Source organism: Nycticebus coucang, chromosome X, assembly GCF_027406575.1.
Source record: "Nycticebus coucang isolate mNycCou1 chromosome X, mNycCou1.pri, whole genome shotgun sequence".
NCBI lineage: Eukaryota > Metazoa > Chordata > Mammalia > Primates > Lorisidae > Nycticebus > Nycticebus coucang.
This window is the reverse complement of record NC_069804.1, coordinates 37,317,050-37,334,363: the sequence shown is the minus strand read 5'-3', so window position 1 is coordinate 37,334,363 and position 17,314 is coordinate 37,317,050. Positions and strand designations below refer to the sequence as shown.

Genomic DNA, 17,314 nt, shown 5'->3' with positions numbered 1-17,314 from the left:
ATCCGGGAATTCTTGTAAGGAGAATTATAATGTGTTTGAAGAAGTGATCAAAGGCCAGTAGTGCTGAGGCTTAGAGAGCAAAGAGGTTATAGATGTAAAATGTAACCAAAAAGACAGCCATGAAAGGCCACATGGACATTTTTGAGATATTCAATCTATATTCTAATGGTGATGACAAGCTTTTGGAATATTTAAAGCAGAAAAACACTATACTCAAATTTGCATTAAAAATAGTTTTCCTTCTAATATAGAGGATAGACTGCAAAGAAGACTTTTATGAGGCTACTGAAGCAGCCTAGTATAAAGATGACGTCAAATGAAATTGAGGTGGAAGAGGCAGGTAAGAGAAAAGATACCAATTTTACAGTACATTTGGTAAAATCAGTAGGTTCTGATAATGGATTGAATCTCCATGGAAGTTGATGGAAAAAGAAGTGTTCAAGAATGACCATAATCTATATAACACTCACTTAATGAAGGATTTTATGAACCTATACTTAAGTCCCAAGAAATACATTTCATAACAGAGTATCCTTTTCATGAGATAAATGGTCAGTTCCAGGACCAGAAATACTTGGACTTTTCTTGAGTAAAGGTAATAATTTAAAAAAAAAATTTAGGCATATTGAAGCATAAAAATGACTAATATTCTTTTCTAAATTTGTTAGAAATTTTAGAATCAAATGTGCAGTCCATTTCAAATAAGTCTCCTAGGTCTTCAGGCATTTTTGTCATGATCGTATGCTTCATTTTTATTTTCTTCCTTTTATTTTCTTTTTGCTCCAAATCCTTAGCCTTCATTAAAATATAATTTCCTTAATATTACACATATCTTGTAAGTACTACAGGTTGGCTTTTAGAACAGATCAAAAATAAATATATACCACATCAAGGTCAGTACACACATGGCTCAATGAAAATAAGGAGAAAAGAAAGAAACAACAGAATGGTTTTCTAAAATTACATCTCCACTTCTATGACAGCCACTCAATAGTTATAGCTAAATTTAGTCATAAAATTAAATGCAGAAGTAATTATGTGCTACTGTAGCAGTTTAATATTTTCTATATACATGATCTTGGGGATTCTTTGGGGGGATTTGCATATATATATGGCAAAAAGAGCCATTATCAATTGTGATTTAGACAGAATCCTACACAGACTTTTGAGTTGATGTTGGAATGAGTTAAGACTTTGTGGGCTATTAGGACAGAATTAAAGTATTTTATATGCAAGGAGGACAAAAATTTGGGGGAGGCAGAAGTGGAAAGCTAAAGTCTGAAGTCTGTGTCCTCCAAAATCCCTATGTTGAAAACCTCATCCCCAGGGAGGTGCCTGTGGCTCAGTGAGGAGGGCGCCGGCCCCATATGCCGAAGGTGGCGGGTTCAAACCCAGCCCCGGCCAAACTGCAACAAAAAAATAGCCGGGCGTTGTGGCGGGCGCCTGTGGTCCCAGCTGCTCGGGAGGCTGAGGCAAGAGAATTGCGTAAGCCCAAGAGTTAGAGGTTGCTGTGAGCCGTGTGATGTCACGGCACTCTACCGAGGGCGGTACAGTGAGACTCTGTCTCTACAAAAAAAAAAAACGAAAACCTCATCCCCAGAGGAGTGACATCAGCAAGACAGCATAGGAATAGATATCGAACTTCATTCTATCCATAAAAAACAATAATTAGACAGCCATCCATCAAAGAAAATAGCCTAAGGAGGGCTCAAGAATCCAATTAAGAACTTACAGCAACACAGTGAAGCAAAAAATACACAGTAATGACATAGAAAGATCACTGGAGAGACAGGCATGCCTGAGATGTCTGCAGTTGGATAAGAACAAAGATGGACAGGGCCTATCAGTATCAGCCACATGATAGGTGCCACCAAGGCCCCAGTGGCCTGGTCCACAGAGTACACCAGCAGATTTTCCCTAGAGGTAACTAATAGCTATTCATATCATAGATTCCTTAGAAAGGGAGGCAGACTGCTGTGCCCTCCTCCCACCCAAGATGGAGCCACTTTTAGGTCAGGCTGTCAGGAAAATTAAGAGCTGTTGATAAAAGACCTTCAGAGAGATGTTTCAACCATTTCAACTTGTGAGGATACAGCAAGAAGGTACCATCTATGAATTATAAGGCAAGTCCTCAAAAGACACTGAATCTGCAGATGCATTGATCTTGAACTTCCCAGCCTCAGAAGTGTGAGAAGTAAATTTCTGTTGTTTGTACACTATTCAGTTTTTGGTATTTATTTAAAGCATCCCAAATAGACTAAGACACAATTATGTCATGGATCTTCAAGGTTGCTTACAAATAGTCAAGATCACATTGTATTAAATGTGAAGGACTTTGTTAAATGTGATACACAAGCACATACCCATGGTTTGTACAGGTATCAGTTTAATTAGAGTATCATTCTACATTCATATTGGCTGGTTTTGAATCTCTACTTCATCATTTAACAGCAGGGAAAACTGGGCTCCTTTTTTAATGCCGCTGTATTCTACCTCTTTATTTGTAATATGAGGCTACTAATAGGGTGTTAGGAAGACTACAAAAAGGTACATAAAATGTGTATTATATATGTTGTTACATGGAAAATGTTAAATATTAAATGTGTTCATATTTACATATATAATGCATTTATTATGTAAATACATTAGTATTCATATATTATAATAAACATAAATATGTGGATATAAAGAGACTGGAAGGAAATGAACTAACAAATTGTGTTTGAGTAACTCAAGGTGATTTTTGTTTTCCTCTTTACTTTTCTGTAACTCAAATTTTCAACAATGTACAGGTTTACATTAATAATAAAAATAACAAATGCTAATTTCATTAACAGGAAAAATAGTCATAAGCTAAATTATTGAAGTTTATTGTGTCTACTAGGAACAATTTCCACATAATGATAGATTTTAAATCCTAGAATAAGCTATTACATTTAAGAGTGGGAAAAATGGGGAAACTTTAATTCTTTTCACTAATATCATCCTTCTGGAAGGGTGGAGAATAGATTTCAAGTTTTCAAATCTCTGACAACAAAACAAATGGCTCCATGACAATGTCTAAGTGAACTTGTATTATTACCTCAGTTACATTTTTATCATAGACATATAAAAAATATAACTACCATGTTCTTGAAAAATGGATGGGCTCATTTTCCATAAGTTTTATTCTAAGATTTGATTTATAATAAAAAGAGGGCAAGTGGAGAATTTTTTCTCCTTATTTGGTTTAGGATTGATATTGTCTTAACCATGTATATTCAGCTCTAATAAATTACATATGCTAGCATGATAACAAAGCAAGGACACTGTTGAAAATTGGGTCCAAGGTATTCTAAACACAATTCAAAATGGCCCTTATTTCTGATTATTTCTTTGTTTGGCATACTAGTGCAGAAATAAAGATGACAGTTTGAAAAGTAACTTAAGTTAACGTATTATTGAAAGCTAGAGAGATAATTAGGCAAAATACTTTCATTGGTTATAATCTGTCACATTACATTGGAGAAAAGAATAACTGAATGCAAACCCGATCACTAAAATTCAAGACTAGTTAAAATTTCTTAATGTATTATCAAATTTGTCAACTCCCGTGGTATTGACAGGATTGTTACCACATCACCTTGTGTTCTTTATAAGAGTATTTGCCATCATTAGCACCTTTTGGCATATCAAACACAATTTGTTGATCTAGCAAGACTCAGGTTATGATTTAATTCCTTAATACTATTTATACTTCATTTTTGAGAATGGGATAGTAGTAGACACATTAACCAAGTGTCATCAGAGTACAGACAGATAAAAACAAGACTTTATAGAATATTACCACAATTTGAAAGTATATATGCATGCATATAGACATTTACGTATCTATCATCTACACATGCGTACACAATGACTGTAAGAGGAAACAGTAAAATGGCAACATTGGGGAATCTTTGAGGTAGGATTATGAATCTTTACTTTCTTTGTTCTTCATGCTTTCATACTTTCTAAATTTTCTCTAATGGGTACATATTGGTTTTACAATCACAACCAACCATATGTAATGTAATATGTGTATATATTTCAAAACTATATATATGTGTATATATAGTTTTAGCATGCACTGGTTTCAGTTTCCTGCAAGAAACAATCTTAGTACATACAAAACAAATTATCTTGTTATTGATATGACCAAAATGAATGCAAAATAAATAAAAAATTAAATGCATACATTAAAAACAATTAACTGGGCAAGGTGGCTCATGCCTGTAATTGTAGCACTGTGGGAGGTCTAGGCGGGTGGATAAATTCAGTAGTTTGAGCCCAGCCTAAGCAAGAGCCAGAGATCCCATCTCTACTAAAAATAGGAAAAAGAAAAACTAGCCAAGCATGGTGGCAGGCACCTGTAGTCCCAGCTACTTGGGAGGCTGAGGCAAGAAGACTGCCCAAGCCCAAGAATTTGAGGTTGCTGTCAGCTATGACGCCATGGCAATCTATCCAGGGCAACAGAGTGAGACTCTGTCTAAATAAATGAATAAATAAAATACAAAATATTAATCAGCTGTTTTATATTAGAATTATTTTAACAAAATTGGTGAGGAATCTCATAAAAATTTGACTATTTGTCTTTGTCTAAATGATCTTTTCATTATATATCTATGATTAAAAAATCCAAGTCAATTCTTATCATTATAACACTTACTAAATTCTTCGAGTTGATATGTTCAGTAAAGTATAATTAAAAAAATACTTACTTGGGAGCAATTGTTACAACATTCCCTGATTGGGAGAGGGAGAAGTCAGTAGCATCTCTTCCAACAATTATAGCATTATACACTATGTTTCTCGAGCTTGAATTTTTTAGTAAAATCTATGTAGAAGAAGAGGATATAAACAAAGTTATAAATATGCAACTATATCATTTTTTACTTTTATTAAGGAATTCAATACCTTGCAATGATAAAATACTTACTCCTCATGTACAGTAAGTGTAGCAAGTCAGACGTATTTAGAGATAGCAAATATATAGTATACACACATATATGTGTATATGTATAGATATGTGTAGCTTTGCCTAAGTGGGCAAGGAGAAGGAGCTTTCAACAAAGGAAAGAACAGATGCAAAAGCTTCTCATCAAAAAAGATCTGAAGATAAAAATTTGAAACTTGAATTTTATTTTTATCGCAAAGGGAAACTCAACTCCCATCATACTCCAGGTTATGTGATCAGGACTAATTTTTAAAGACCAGATACGAATAAGTTTTGCACAAAAATACAATTTTTCACCTCCCCAATTAAATATGAAGAGGGATACATTAAAAAATAATAAATTTGAATCTTACCAAAGTGGTGAACATAAAATAGTAATATTTTGTACAAAATGAGAATGGGAAGGAGTCATCATTTTATCAGAAGTGGTAATAATTATTAAGGAAAAATTGCTGGTACCCTGTTCACACATCCAGGCCTTTGGCTTAGAAGGAGCACCATTTGAGATAAGGCTTATCCAATGTAATAAAATTACATACAATTTTAATAAAACTACAATAAAAAGATTATTATTAAAATTAATACATAGTATTAACTTGCTGTTAATTTGCGGTTGGGAAAGAAATATCTGAAAACCCTCTGAAGTGTTTAGCACCATGTGCATTTTAGATATCCTTACCTGTCTCACCACGGTGTCATGTAGAGTGCAATTAAAGGGCACCACCTTTTTGGGCAGGTATGTGGGCAGCCTTTCATACATGTAGACGCAAAGCATAAGCATCATGATTGGGTTCGGGTCACAGATGTCAGTGGCCTAATTTCAAAGAAAGAAATGGAAATCAGAGGATTTATTAGTTAGAGTTATCTGGAGGGAGAGAACCAATAGGATATATATACAATATGAACGAGGATTTATTAGGGAGATATGGTCACAGGACAACAAATGCAAATGCCCTAATAGGCCACTACAAACTGGAGAATGAGAAACCAGTGGTATCTCCTAGGGAAGAGGGTACCATGGCTCAGTCCAAGTCCAAAGTTTTAAAATCAGGGAAGCTAATAGCACAGCCCTTAGTCTGAGGCCAAAGGCCTGAGAGCCCTCAGGTGCAAGTCCCAGAGTCCAAAGGCTGCTAACCTGGAGACTAACATTCAAGGGCAAGAGAAGGGAAAGGCACTTTACTCCCAAAGAGAGAGACAGAGCAGGGCATAGAAAAAAATCAAGCATCCTGACTGTCCCCCTTCCTCAGCCTGCTTTGTTCTAGCCATGCCCACAGCAGACTGGACAGTGTCTACACACAATGAAAGCAATTCTTTCTCAGTCCCCTGATTCTTGCATCCATTTTGTCTGGAAACACCCTCACAGACACACCCAGAAACAAGTCTTCACTAGCCCTCTGGCATCCCTTAATCTAGTCAAGTTGATACCTAGTATTAACCACTACAGAGGATATCCAGGTAAAATACATCAAAAGAGGAAGAGCATCGTACACCAATTATAGAATTGCTTTAAACTATTTTAAAATATTTCAGATTGGCAATGACACTGAAATGTAGTGACCACAAACAGAACACTTCTATGAATTAGAAATGTTTGACTGGTTGGGTAAAAGACAAATTACATGTGTTCTAAGTAGAATACTGATCTTACAGCCCAAAAGCCCACATAAAAGTTAGTCAGGGCTCAGAATACTATACACTAGGATAATGACTAATGTGATTGAGATACCATCCTTTATTCAATACATGCTTTAATTAAGGAGTAAAAGGAAAATGGCAACACATTCTTGAAATAAAAGCTGGCAAGAGATTTTAAAGCAAAAGCCCAGAGGAGGCAGTGGTGCATTAAATGGACATTCGAGAATGTTTGGACTTTAAATACGGTGTGGGTGGTGTGAGGAAAAGGGTACATTCTATCACAAAAGCAAAGTATGACGGGGTAAAGATATAAAGAAGTATAGTGTTTTCTCAGAAAAGAAGTACAATTTGGATAATGCATAAGAAAAGAGGGGACAAGTAATAGGAGAAAAGATTAAGGAATGCTGGGCTACATCCTGGAAGTCTTGAACACCAAGGTGAAACACTTGGTTTCTCAATGAGGAATAATATGACAAGAGCAACAGTTCAGGCAGATCAGGGAGGAGGTGGCTGGGGAAGTACTTTTTCCAGTACAGACAAATAATAAGGCAAAAGATACACGTGCACTACAAAACAAAATAAATCAGTATTCTAATTAATTTGAAACCAAAAAGTGGAATCAAGAGCATTAAGGAAGGATTCTATCAGTTCATGTAGTGTCTGCGATCTCTTAATAAATGTGGAGGTAATGGGGGCGAATTATTCACAGCAGAGAAATGCTAGAATTTGGATGAGGAAGGGGGCTGCACAATCAGCTTCCCTGGTTCTGAGGCTTCTAAGCCAGCTTCTCTGCTGCTCCGGCTTGTAGAAAGCCTATTGTGGAACTTTTCTACCTCTCTGGTCATGGGAGTCAATTCCCCCTAATAAAAGCCCTCTCATTATCCTATTGGTTATGTCTCTCTGGGGAACCCTGAATACTACAAAGCCAAAACCAAAAAGGAAACAAGTTTTAAGGGCAAAGTGAGATTATCTATTCATCCTTAGCCCCCATCACCACTCCTTGACTTCTGTGTAGTACAGTGGTTCTCAACCTTCCTAATGCTGCAATGTATTTTCATTGTTAAAAACGGGTCGCAACCCACAGGTTGAGAACTGCTGGTGGAGTAGTTCTCCATAAATGTGTATTTTTATAACCTTCTTTGCATGAGGGAATAAAACATAACATTCTATGTTGAAGCCAAACAATTCCCACACAATTTTTTATTTAAACATAAATCATGTGGTGAAAAGGGGAATGTATAATAACTGTAACTTCCTGCTGTCAGGAATCTAAAGGATGAAACACTGGCATAGCAACTTATCCAGTTACAATAAAGGACATAATAAAGAAGAAATTTAAGCATTAATAAGTCCAGTGCTGAACTTTACCTGATTCGAACATGAGCCAATAAAAGTATCAGAATTAATTCACTATGGATAAGTTAATTTGAGGGTGACATTTTTAAACTTGCCATTTAATGTGGTTGGTAAATATGAGCTGATAAATAGTTAGGACATTAAAACTAGCTGATAAATGATTGATAATTATCTGCTAAGTTAACTGTCAATTTCTCCACTTAGCAAATATTAGACATTTTTTTACATTTTTACCTAGTAGATACTTGTTTTTTTTTAAGTATTTTTGACTGCATTATAAAATAAATATCTTGAGTTAACAAATCCGAGGAAATCAAAAAGCAAAGGAGAGATCACAATTTATGATGAATTGTTTTTCTAAACAAAGATATTTTAAGTTTCTTGTGAACTCCTACCAAGCTCTCAGGGGCCAGCTTAAGCACCCAGTGTCCCATGCAACTTTTCCTGGTAGTCTTCCTAGGGTGACTTCTTGCTCCTTTGGTGAATCTTACAGGACACTGTTTCTATCTCTGGTGTGGCATTTACTGTCTTCTATGTATCAGGCTTTTTTCATGCAATTTAGAATTATTAGTCGGAGGCATCTTTAAAGGTATGGGTTTAGTTCAAGTTTATCTGTACCCCCGAACAGTTTACTCAGTGTCTTTCATGGGGGAGGTTAAAAAATTTGTTCAATTCACAAGAATGATAATATGTTTATTCTTCAAAACCAAAGTTTTTTAATAGAATTTGCCCTCAGAACTCTGCTATAATATGAGAACACTCTGACGAAATTTTTTTTTATTGCAGTTTGTCTTTATAATTCTAGCAGTAAAAAAATAGAGTTGTGGCGGGTGCCTGTAGTCCCAGCTACTGGGGAGGCTGAGGCAAAAGAATCACTTGAGCCCAAGAGTTTTAGGTTGCTGTGAGCTGTGATGCCACAGCACGCTACTGTGGGCCACAAAAAGAGACTCTGTCTCAAAAAAAAAAATAGAAATGTCAGGCTGGGTACAAAGTGACTTTAACATGCAAGTGACTTTAATACAAAGGAAAAAAGTAAGCAATTATGAAACTCATTTTTTTAGCAGGTATAAAATACAACTTTATACCAAGCTGCATTTGGGCATGAGCATAATCCATCTTTCTAGATCACAGAATGGAAAACTCAGAGTTGGTTGGTTCTTCTCCTGGGCCCTTCTTTTATAGCTGGTCACCAGCTCTAGCAAACCGTATGACTTACCCTAAATAAGCTTATTATTTTTAGTCCCCATTAAAATGATAAGTAGAGAAATTAATTACTGTCCTCCTTGCCTAATTGAAATTGCTTTCTGATTGGTCTGGGTCTCTCTTCCCGTTCACTTCTCTTTTTGGTCCATCCTGACTATTGTTGCAAGAATAAAAGCCTTTATTCCCATGACCACACGAATTCTACATTTTATGTTTTGTGTACATTCCCAGGGACACTGAATTAAATAAGAACATTATTTATCTTTTTTTTTTTTTTTTAAAAACAGAGCCTCAAGCTGTCGCCCTGGGTAGAGTGCCATGACATCACAGCTCACAGCAACCTCCAACTCCTGGGCTCAAATGAGTCTCCTGCCTCCACTTCCCAAATAGCTGGGACTACAGGCACCTGCCACAATGCCTGGCTATTTTTTGGTTGCAGCCATCATTGTTGTTTGGTGGGCCCGGGCTGGATTCAAACCTGCTAGCTCAGGTGTATGTGGCTGGCACCTTAGCTGCTTGAGCCACAGGCACTGAGCCACATTATTTATCTTTTAACAGGCAGATAGATACCTTGATAATTTAATGCATTTATATATTCTTCAAAGTCAGAAATCATTTATTGTACCACATTATTACCCTAAATAATAAAGAGCTCATAAAATGATAAGCATACATTTTTGATTATTGCTATTGAAGATTTGATGTGACAATTTGAATTGAATTATAACTTGGAGGTCAACATATAATTAAAATATACATTGTCCCTGATGGAGGGAGGGGGGTGGGGCTTTGGTGTGTCACACTTTATGGGGGCAAGACATGATTGCAAGAGGGACATTGCCTAACAATTGGCAATCAATGTAACCTGGCTTATTGTACCCTCAATGAATCCCCAACAATAAAAAAAAAAAAGAAAAAAATGTACATTGTCATTGTGACTTCTACATAAATATTTATTTTAAAACCGAAATTAAAATTATATTTTTCACTACTAAACTAGAAGATTATAATACAACATCTTTCTTTGAATAACTCTGCTCTTTTAGTTCATTCTTAGACCTTGGGTAATGATAATAATGCACTCAAGCTTTATTCTTGTGGTTTCAGATACTGGGACAAGAAGTACTTTCTGGGGGGAGAGACAAGATGGCGGACTGAAGCCAGCTTTCAACAGAGGCTCCCGTCCAAAAGGAGAGTTAAGGGACAGGAATTTACTAAGTATCCTGGTGGACTTGAGCCACACCAAGAGAGAAGGTTGAAGAACGCACATCAACACCGCTGAGGCAAGCTGTGATCACAAGGATGCAAACAAAAGGTACAAAATCCACCACCAAGCGGACGGGAGTCCCCCTCCCCCATGATACCGGCTCAAGAGCCCCACAATTAAACAAACGGGCAGAAATTAAAGGCCCTCCCACCACACTCCACAGGAGAGACCTTCTAAAATCTGGACCTACCTCCCCTACTGGGGTGCCGTGGCATTCTCCTGCCGGGCATAAAACTGAATAAAACTCTAGCTTCCCCGCTGAGCACCCAGCACTCCCCACCACTCTCACTCGGGGTCTGGAGGCCAGTCCCCCAGGAGTTCGGATCCTTGGGTGATTTCTCGAGGGGAGTGCACAGTGCCCGAGCTGCGTCAGGTCAGCGCTGACTCTGAGACACATGAGCGAGGAGAGGGCACTCTGCCGAAGGGGAGTCAAGCCTTGGCGGCACTTCCCTGCAGTGCGATGCAGCAGCCCTCCCCGGGCAACAATACGGCCGGGCACAAAACTGAACAAAACTCTAGCCTCCCTGCTGAGCGCCCAGCACTCCCCACCACTCTCACTCAGGGTCTGGAGGCCTGTCCCCCAGGAGTTTGGATCCTTGGGTGATTTCTCAAGGGGAGTGCACAGTGCCTGAGATGCATCAGGTCAGTGCGGACTCTGAGACACGTGAGCGAGGAGAGGGCACTCTGCTGAGGGGGAATCAAGGCTTGGTGACACTTCCCTGCGGTGCGGTGCAACACCCCTCCCCGGGCAACAATACGGCCGGGCATAAAACTGAATGAAACTCTAGCTTACCCCCCACTCCCACTCGGGGTCTGGGGGCCTGTCCCCCAAGAGTTTGGATTCTTGGGGGATCTCTCGAGGGGTGTGGACCCAGCATAAACTGCGGCCGCTCAGTGCTGACTCTGGGGCGCGAGACAGAGGAGAAAAGGGTTGGCTGAGTGCCCACACCAGAGCAGCAGTTCCCTGGAGGCAGATCAACAGCCGTTTTTTCTTTAACGGCAGACGGCTCACTCCTGGATATTCTAAGGCCACACCCCCTTGCTCCCTGGGCAACCAGAGGAGGCCACCGGTGAGCGGGGGATTTCCTGACACTGCTTACAAACCCGGGAAGCTTCCAGGGCGGGACCGACCCAGAGAGGTGATCGGACGTAAACCTCCAGCAGCAAAGAGGACACAAACCTCCAGCAGCGAAGACGTTTGAACTCAGAACAGCCCGTCTTCTGTAGGCGATTTTGGCAGGAACAGAGACAGAACCCTGCAAAGTTGTCTGTTCTGTTTTTTTCTGTTAGCAGCATCCATCAGGGATGGGGCTAAGCCTGAGTGAACACCTCCTTCCCATCACCTGCATCAAGCACTCAAAGATGTCAGGCCCCATCTCCTCCTGCTAGATAGCGGCAGAATGCGGGGGCCTGGCAGACTTCCTTGCGATTCAGGCAGGTGCAAAACCCTGGAGTGTCTGTTCACTGCGGGCAACTGGGTTAGCCATCTGCAGAGATACCAGTGACTGGGTCCAATGGAGGGGCAAAGTGGGGAAGGAGACGTCAACCTTCCCAGACTTCTCTGTTTGCTGGGTGGCTCCTCCTAACTCCACGCTGCACTGGGGTGAGCCGTGTCAGAGGAGTCACCAGGCCCCTGTGATCCGGTTCCCAGAGACCTCTTGAACTCTCCCACCCGAGACAGGTGCCGATTGAGACAGTTGATTTGGACATTTTGAACTGGGCTAATAGACTGAGGACTTTTCAGGCGGTGCCCTGGGTGTGCGGTTGTAGGAAGGTTTGATTCTCCTTTTCCAACTGGTGCCAGAGGTGGGCAGGCGGGGTGACTTAATTGCTGATTTTTCCACACAGCCGAGACTTCAAGCCAGAGTAGACATTGCAATAGGATGGAACAGAAACCAGCTAAAAACAAGACAGAACCACTTAGCCCCACCACACAAGACAGGGCCCCAGTTCCTCAGGCCACAACACTGTACGGGCCCTTGATAAAGCCCCAGGGGAAAAATAAAAGGGAGTAAAATAACCATGGGGCGGAATCAGCGGAAAAACTCTGGTAACATGAATAACCAGAATAGATCAACCCCTCCAAGAAAAGATACGGCATATGTGATTGAAGATCCCATTCATAAACAACTGGCTGAGATGTCAGAAATCGAATTCAGAATTTGGATTACAGGGGCGGCGCCTGTGGCTCAGTTGGTAGGGCGCCGGCCCCATATGCCGAGGGTGGCGGGTTCAAGCCCAGCCCCGGCCAAACTGCAACAAAAAAACAGCTGGGCGTTGTGGCGGGCGCCTGTGGTCCCAGTTGCTCGGGAGGCTGAGGCAAGAGTATCGTGTAAGCCCAAGAGTTAGAGGTTGTTGTGAGCCGTGTGAGGCCACGGCACTCTACCCCAGGGCGGTACAATGAGACTCTGTCTCTACAAAAAAAAAAAAAAAAAAAGAAATTGAATTCAGAATTTGGATTGCAGACAAGATTAATAAAATGGAATTAGGAATTTGAGGAGAAATTAAAAAGTTGTCTCAAGAATTTAACGAATTTAAAGACAAAACCAACAAAGACTTAGACACACTGAAGCAAGAATTTACAGCCCTCAAAGATATGAAAAATACAGTAGAATCCCTCAGCAACAGAATGGAGCAAGCAGAAGAAAGGATTTCTGACACTGAAGATAAAGTCTTCGAACACTCCCATTCTCTCAAAGAGGAAGAGAATTGGAGAGCAAAAACGGATCTCTCACTCAGAGAACTCTAAGATAATTCGAAAAAAAGCAATATACGAATTATTGGGATTTCTGAGAATGATGAAGTGGCCTCAATGGGCACAGAGGCCTTTCTGCATGAAATCATGAAAGAAAATTTTCCAGACATGCCTAGAGAATCTGAAATTCAGATAGCAGACAGCTTCAGAACCCCAGCACGATTCAACCCCAATCAGTCATACCCCAGACATATCATAATTAGCTTCATTAAAGTTAACATGAAAGAGAAGATTCTCAAAGCAGCCCGGCAAAAGAAAACTATTATGTACAAAGGAAAGAATATTAGAATAACTGCAGATCTCTCTGATGAAACTTTTCAAGCCAGACGAGGGTGGTCATCAACTTTTAATCTAAAGCAAAATAACTTTCAACCCAGGATCTTGTATCCAGCTAAACTGAGTTTCATCTATGATCGAGAAATTACATACTTCAATGACATTCATATGTTGAAAAAATTTGCCATAAGTAAACCAGCTCTTCAGGATATTCTCAGACCTATCCTCCACAATGACCAACCCAATCCTATACCACAAAAGTAAACTCACTCAGAAACTTCGGATCAAACTCCAACTTCCACACTGGCGAAAGGATTAAAAATGTCCACTGGACCTTTGAAAAACTCGATACCCAAAATTCCACCAGACTTATCAATACTCTCCATCAATGTGAATGGCTTAAACCGTCCTCTAAAGAGGCATAGGTTAGCTGACTGGATACAAAAACTCAAGCCAGATATTTGTTGCATACAAGAGTCTCATCTTAACTTAAAAGACAAATACAGACTCAGGGTGAAAGGATGGTCATCCATATTTCAGGCAAATGGTAATCAGAAAAAAACAGGTGTTGCAATTTTATTTGCAGATACAGTAGGCTTTAAACCATCAAAAGTAAGGAAGGACAAGAATGGTCACTTCATATTTGTTAAGGGTAATACTCAATATGATGAGATCTCAATTATTAATATCTATGCACCCAACCAGAATGCACCTCAATTTATAAGAGAAACTCTAACAAACACGAGTAACTTGATTTCCCCCAGCTCCATAATCGTCGGAGATTTCAACACTCCTTTGGCAGTGTTGGATCGATCCTCCAGCAAGAAGCTGAGCAAAGAAATCTTAGATTTAAACCTAATCATCCAATATTTAGATTTAGCAGACATCTACAGAACATTTCATCCCAACAAAACTGAATACACATACTTCTCATCAGCCCACGGAACTTACTCCAAAATTGACCACATTTTAGGTCACAAGTCTAACCTCAGTAAATTTAAAGGAATACAAATTATTCCTTGCATCTTCTCGGACCATCATGGAATAAAACTTGAATTGAGTAACAACAGGAATCTGCATACTCATACAAAAACATGGAAGTTAAATAACCTTATGCTGAATAATAGCTGGGTCAGAGATGAGATTAAGAAAGAAATCGCCAATTTTTTGGAACAAAACGACAATGAAGACACAAACTATCAGAACCTCTGGGACACCACAAAGGCAGTTCTAAGAGGGAAATTTATAGCACTGCAAGCCTTCCTCAAGAGAACAGAAAGAGAGGAAGTTAACAACTTAATGGGACATCTCACGCAACTGGAAAAGGAAGAACATTCCAACCCCAAACCCAGTAGAAGAAAAGAAATAACTAAAATTAGGGCAGAATTAAATGAAATTGAAAACAAAAGAATTATACAACAGATCAATAAATCAAAAAGCTGGTTTTTCGAAAAGGTCAATAAAATAGATAAATCTCTGGCCAACCTAATCAGAAAAAAAAGAGTAAAATCTCTAATATCATCAATCAGAAACAACAAAGACGAAATAACAACAGACTCATCAGAAATCCAAAAAATCCTTAATGAATATTACAAGAAACTTTATTCTCAGAAATATGAAAATCTGAAGGAAATTGACTGATACCTGGAAGCACGCCACCTTCCAAGACTTAACCAGAATCAAGTGGAAATGTTGAACAGACCCATATCAAGTTCAGAAATAGCATCAACTATACAAAACCTCCCTAAAAAGAAAAGCCCAGGACCAGATGGTTTCACGTCAGAATTCTACCAAACCTTTAAAGAGGAATTAATACCTATATTACTCAACCTGTTCCAAAAGGTAGAAAAAGAAGGAAGACTACCCAACACGTTCTATGAGGCAAACAACACCCTGATCCCCAAACCAGGAAAAGACCCAACAAGAAAAGAAAATTATAGACCAATATCACTAATGAATATAGATGCAAAAATATTCAACAAGATCCTAACAAACAGAATCCAGCAACACATCAAACAAATTATACATCATGACCAAGTTGGTTTTATCCCAGGGTCTCAGGCTGGTTCAATATACGTAAATCTATAAATGTAATTCAGCACATAAACAAATTAAAAAACAAAGACCATATGATTGTCTCAATTGATGCAGAAAAAGCTTTTGATAATATCCAGCATCCCTTCATGATCAGAACACTCAAGAAAATTGGTCTAGAAGGGACTTTTCTTAAACTGATAGAGGCCATCTACAGCAAACCCACATCCAATATCATATTGAATGGAGTTAAATTGGAATCATTTCCACTCAGATCAGGAACCAGACCAGGCTGCCCATTGTCTCCATTGCTTTTCAACATTGTAATGGAAGTTTTAGCCACCGCAATTAGGGAAGAAAAGGCGATCAAGGGTATCCATATAGTGTCAGAAGAGATCAAACTTTCGCTCTTTGCAGATGATATGATTGTGTATCTGGAAAACACTAGGGACTCTACTACAAAACTCCTAGAAGTGATCAAGGAATACAGCAGCGTCTCAGGTTACAAAATCAACATCCATAAATCGGTAGCCTTTATATACACCAACAATAGTCAAGTTGAAAAAGCAGTTAAGGACTCTATCCCATTCACAGTAGTGCCAAAGAAGATGAAATATTTGGGAATTTACCTAACAAAAGACGTGAAAGATCTCTATAAAGAAAACTATGAAACTCTAAGAAAAGAAATAGCTGAAAATGTTAACAAATGGAAAAACATACCATGCTCATGGCTGGGAAGAATCAACATTATCAAAATGTCCATACTACCCAAAGCAATATATAATTTCAACGCACTCCCTATTAAAGCTCCACTGTCATATTTTAAAGATCTTGAAAAAACAATACTTCGTTTTATATGGAATCAGAAAAAACCTCGAATAGCCAAGACATTACTCAGAAATAAAAACAAAACAGGAGGAATCACACTACCAGACCTCAGACTTTACTACAAATCGATAGTGATCAAAACAGCATGGTATTGGCACAAAAACAGAGAAGTAGATATCTGGAACAGAATAGAGAACCAAGAGATGAATCCAGCTACTTACCGCTATTTGATTTTTGACAAGCCAATTAAAAACATTCAGTGGGGAAAAGATTCCCTATTTAACAAATGGTGCTGGGTGAACTGGCTGGCAAACCTGCAGAAGACTGAAATTGGACCCACACCTTTCACCATTAACTAAGATAGACTCTCATTGGATTAAAGATTTAAACTTAAGACATGAAACTATAAAAATACTAGAGGAAAGTGCAGGGAAACCCTTGAAGAAATTGGTCTGGGTGAGTATTTCATGAGAAGAACCCCCCGGGCAATTGAAGCAGCTTCAAAAATACACTACTGGGACTTGATCAAACTAAAAAGCTTCTGCACAGCTAAGAACACTGTACGTAAAGCAAACAAACAGCCCTCAGAATGGGAGAAGATATTTGCAGGGTATATCTCTGACAAAGGTTTAATAACCAGAATCCACAGAGAACTCAAATGCATCAGCAAGAAAAAAACAAGGGATCCCATCGCAGGCTGGGCAAGGGATTTGAAGAGAAACTTCTCTGAAGAAGACAGGCGCACGGCCTTCATACATACGAAAAAATGCTCATCATCTTTAACCATCAGAGAAATGCAAATCAAAACTATTTTGAGATATCATCTAACTCCAGTGAGACTAGCCTATATCACAAAATCTCAAGACCAGAGATGTTGGCGTGGATGTGGAGAAAAGGGAACACTTCTGCACTGCTGGTGGGAATGCAAATTAATACATTCCTTTTGGAAAGATATATGGAGAACACTCAGAGATCTAAAAATAGG

The 17,314-nt window shown here is 39.0% G+C and overlaps 1 protein-coding gene across 1 annotated transcript in view; it reads right to left on the bottom strand.

Annotated features, from left to right (window-relative positions):
- CFAP47 (cilia and flagella associated protein 47) overlaps positions 1-17,314 on the bottom strand; it is a 307,856-nt gene that overhangs the window by 159,551 nt on the left and 130,991 nt on the right. The window contains exons 37-38 of the mRNA XM_053578992.1: positions 5,655-5,789; positions 4,740-4,855 (exon numbers count right to left, since the gene is read on the bottom strand). Coding sequence (XP_053434967.1) covers positions 4,740-4,855; positions 5,655-5,789 — 251 coding nt within the window. The remainder of the gene's footprint in view (positions 1-4,739; positions 4,856-5,654; positions 5,790-17,314) is intronic.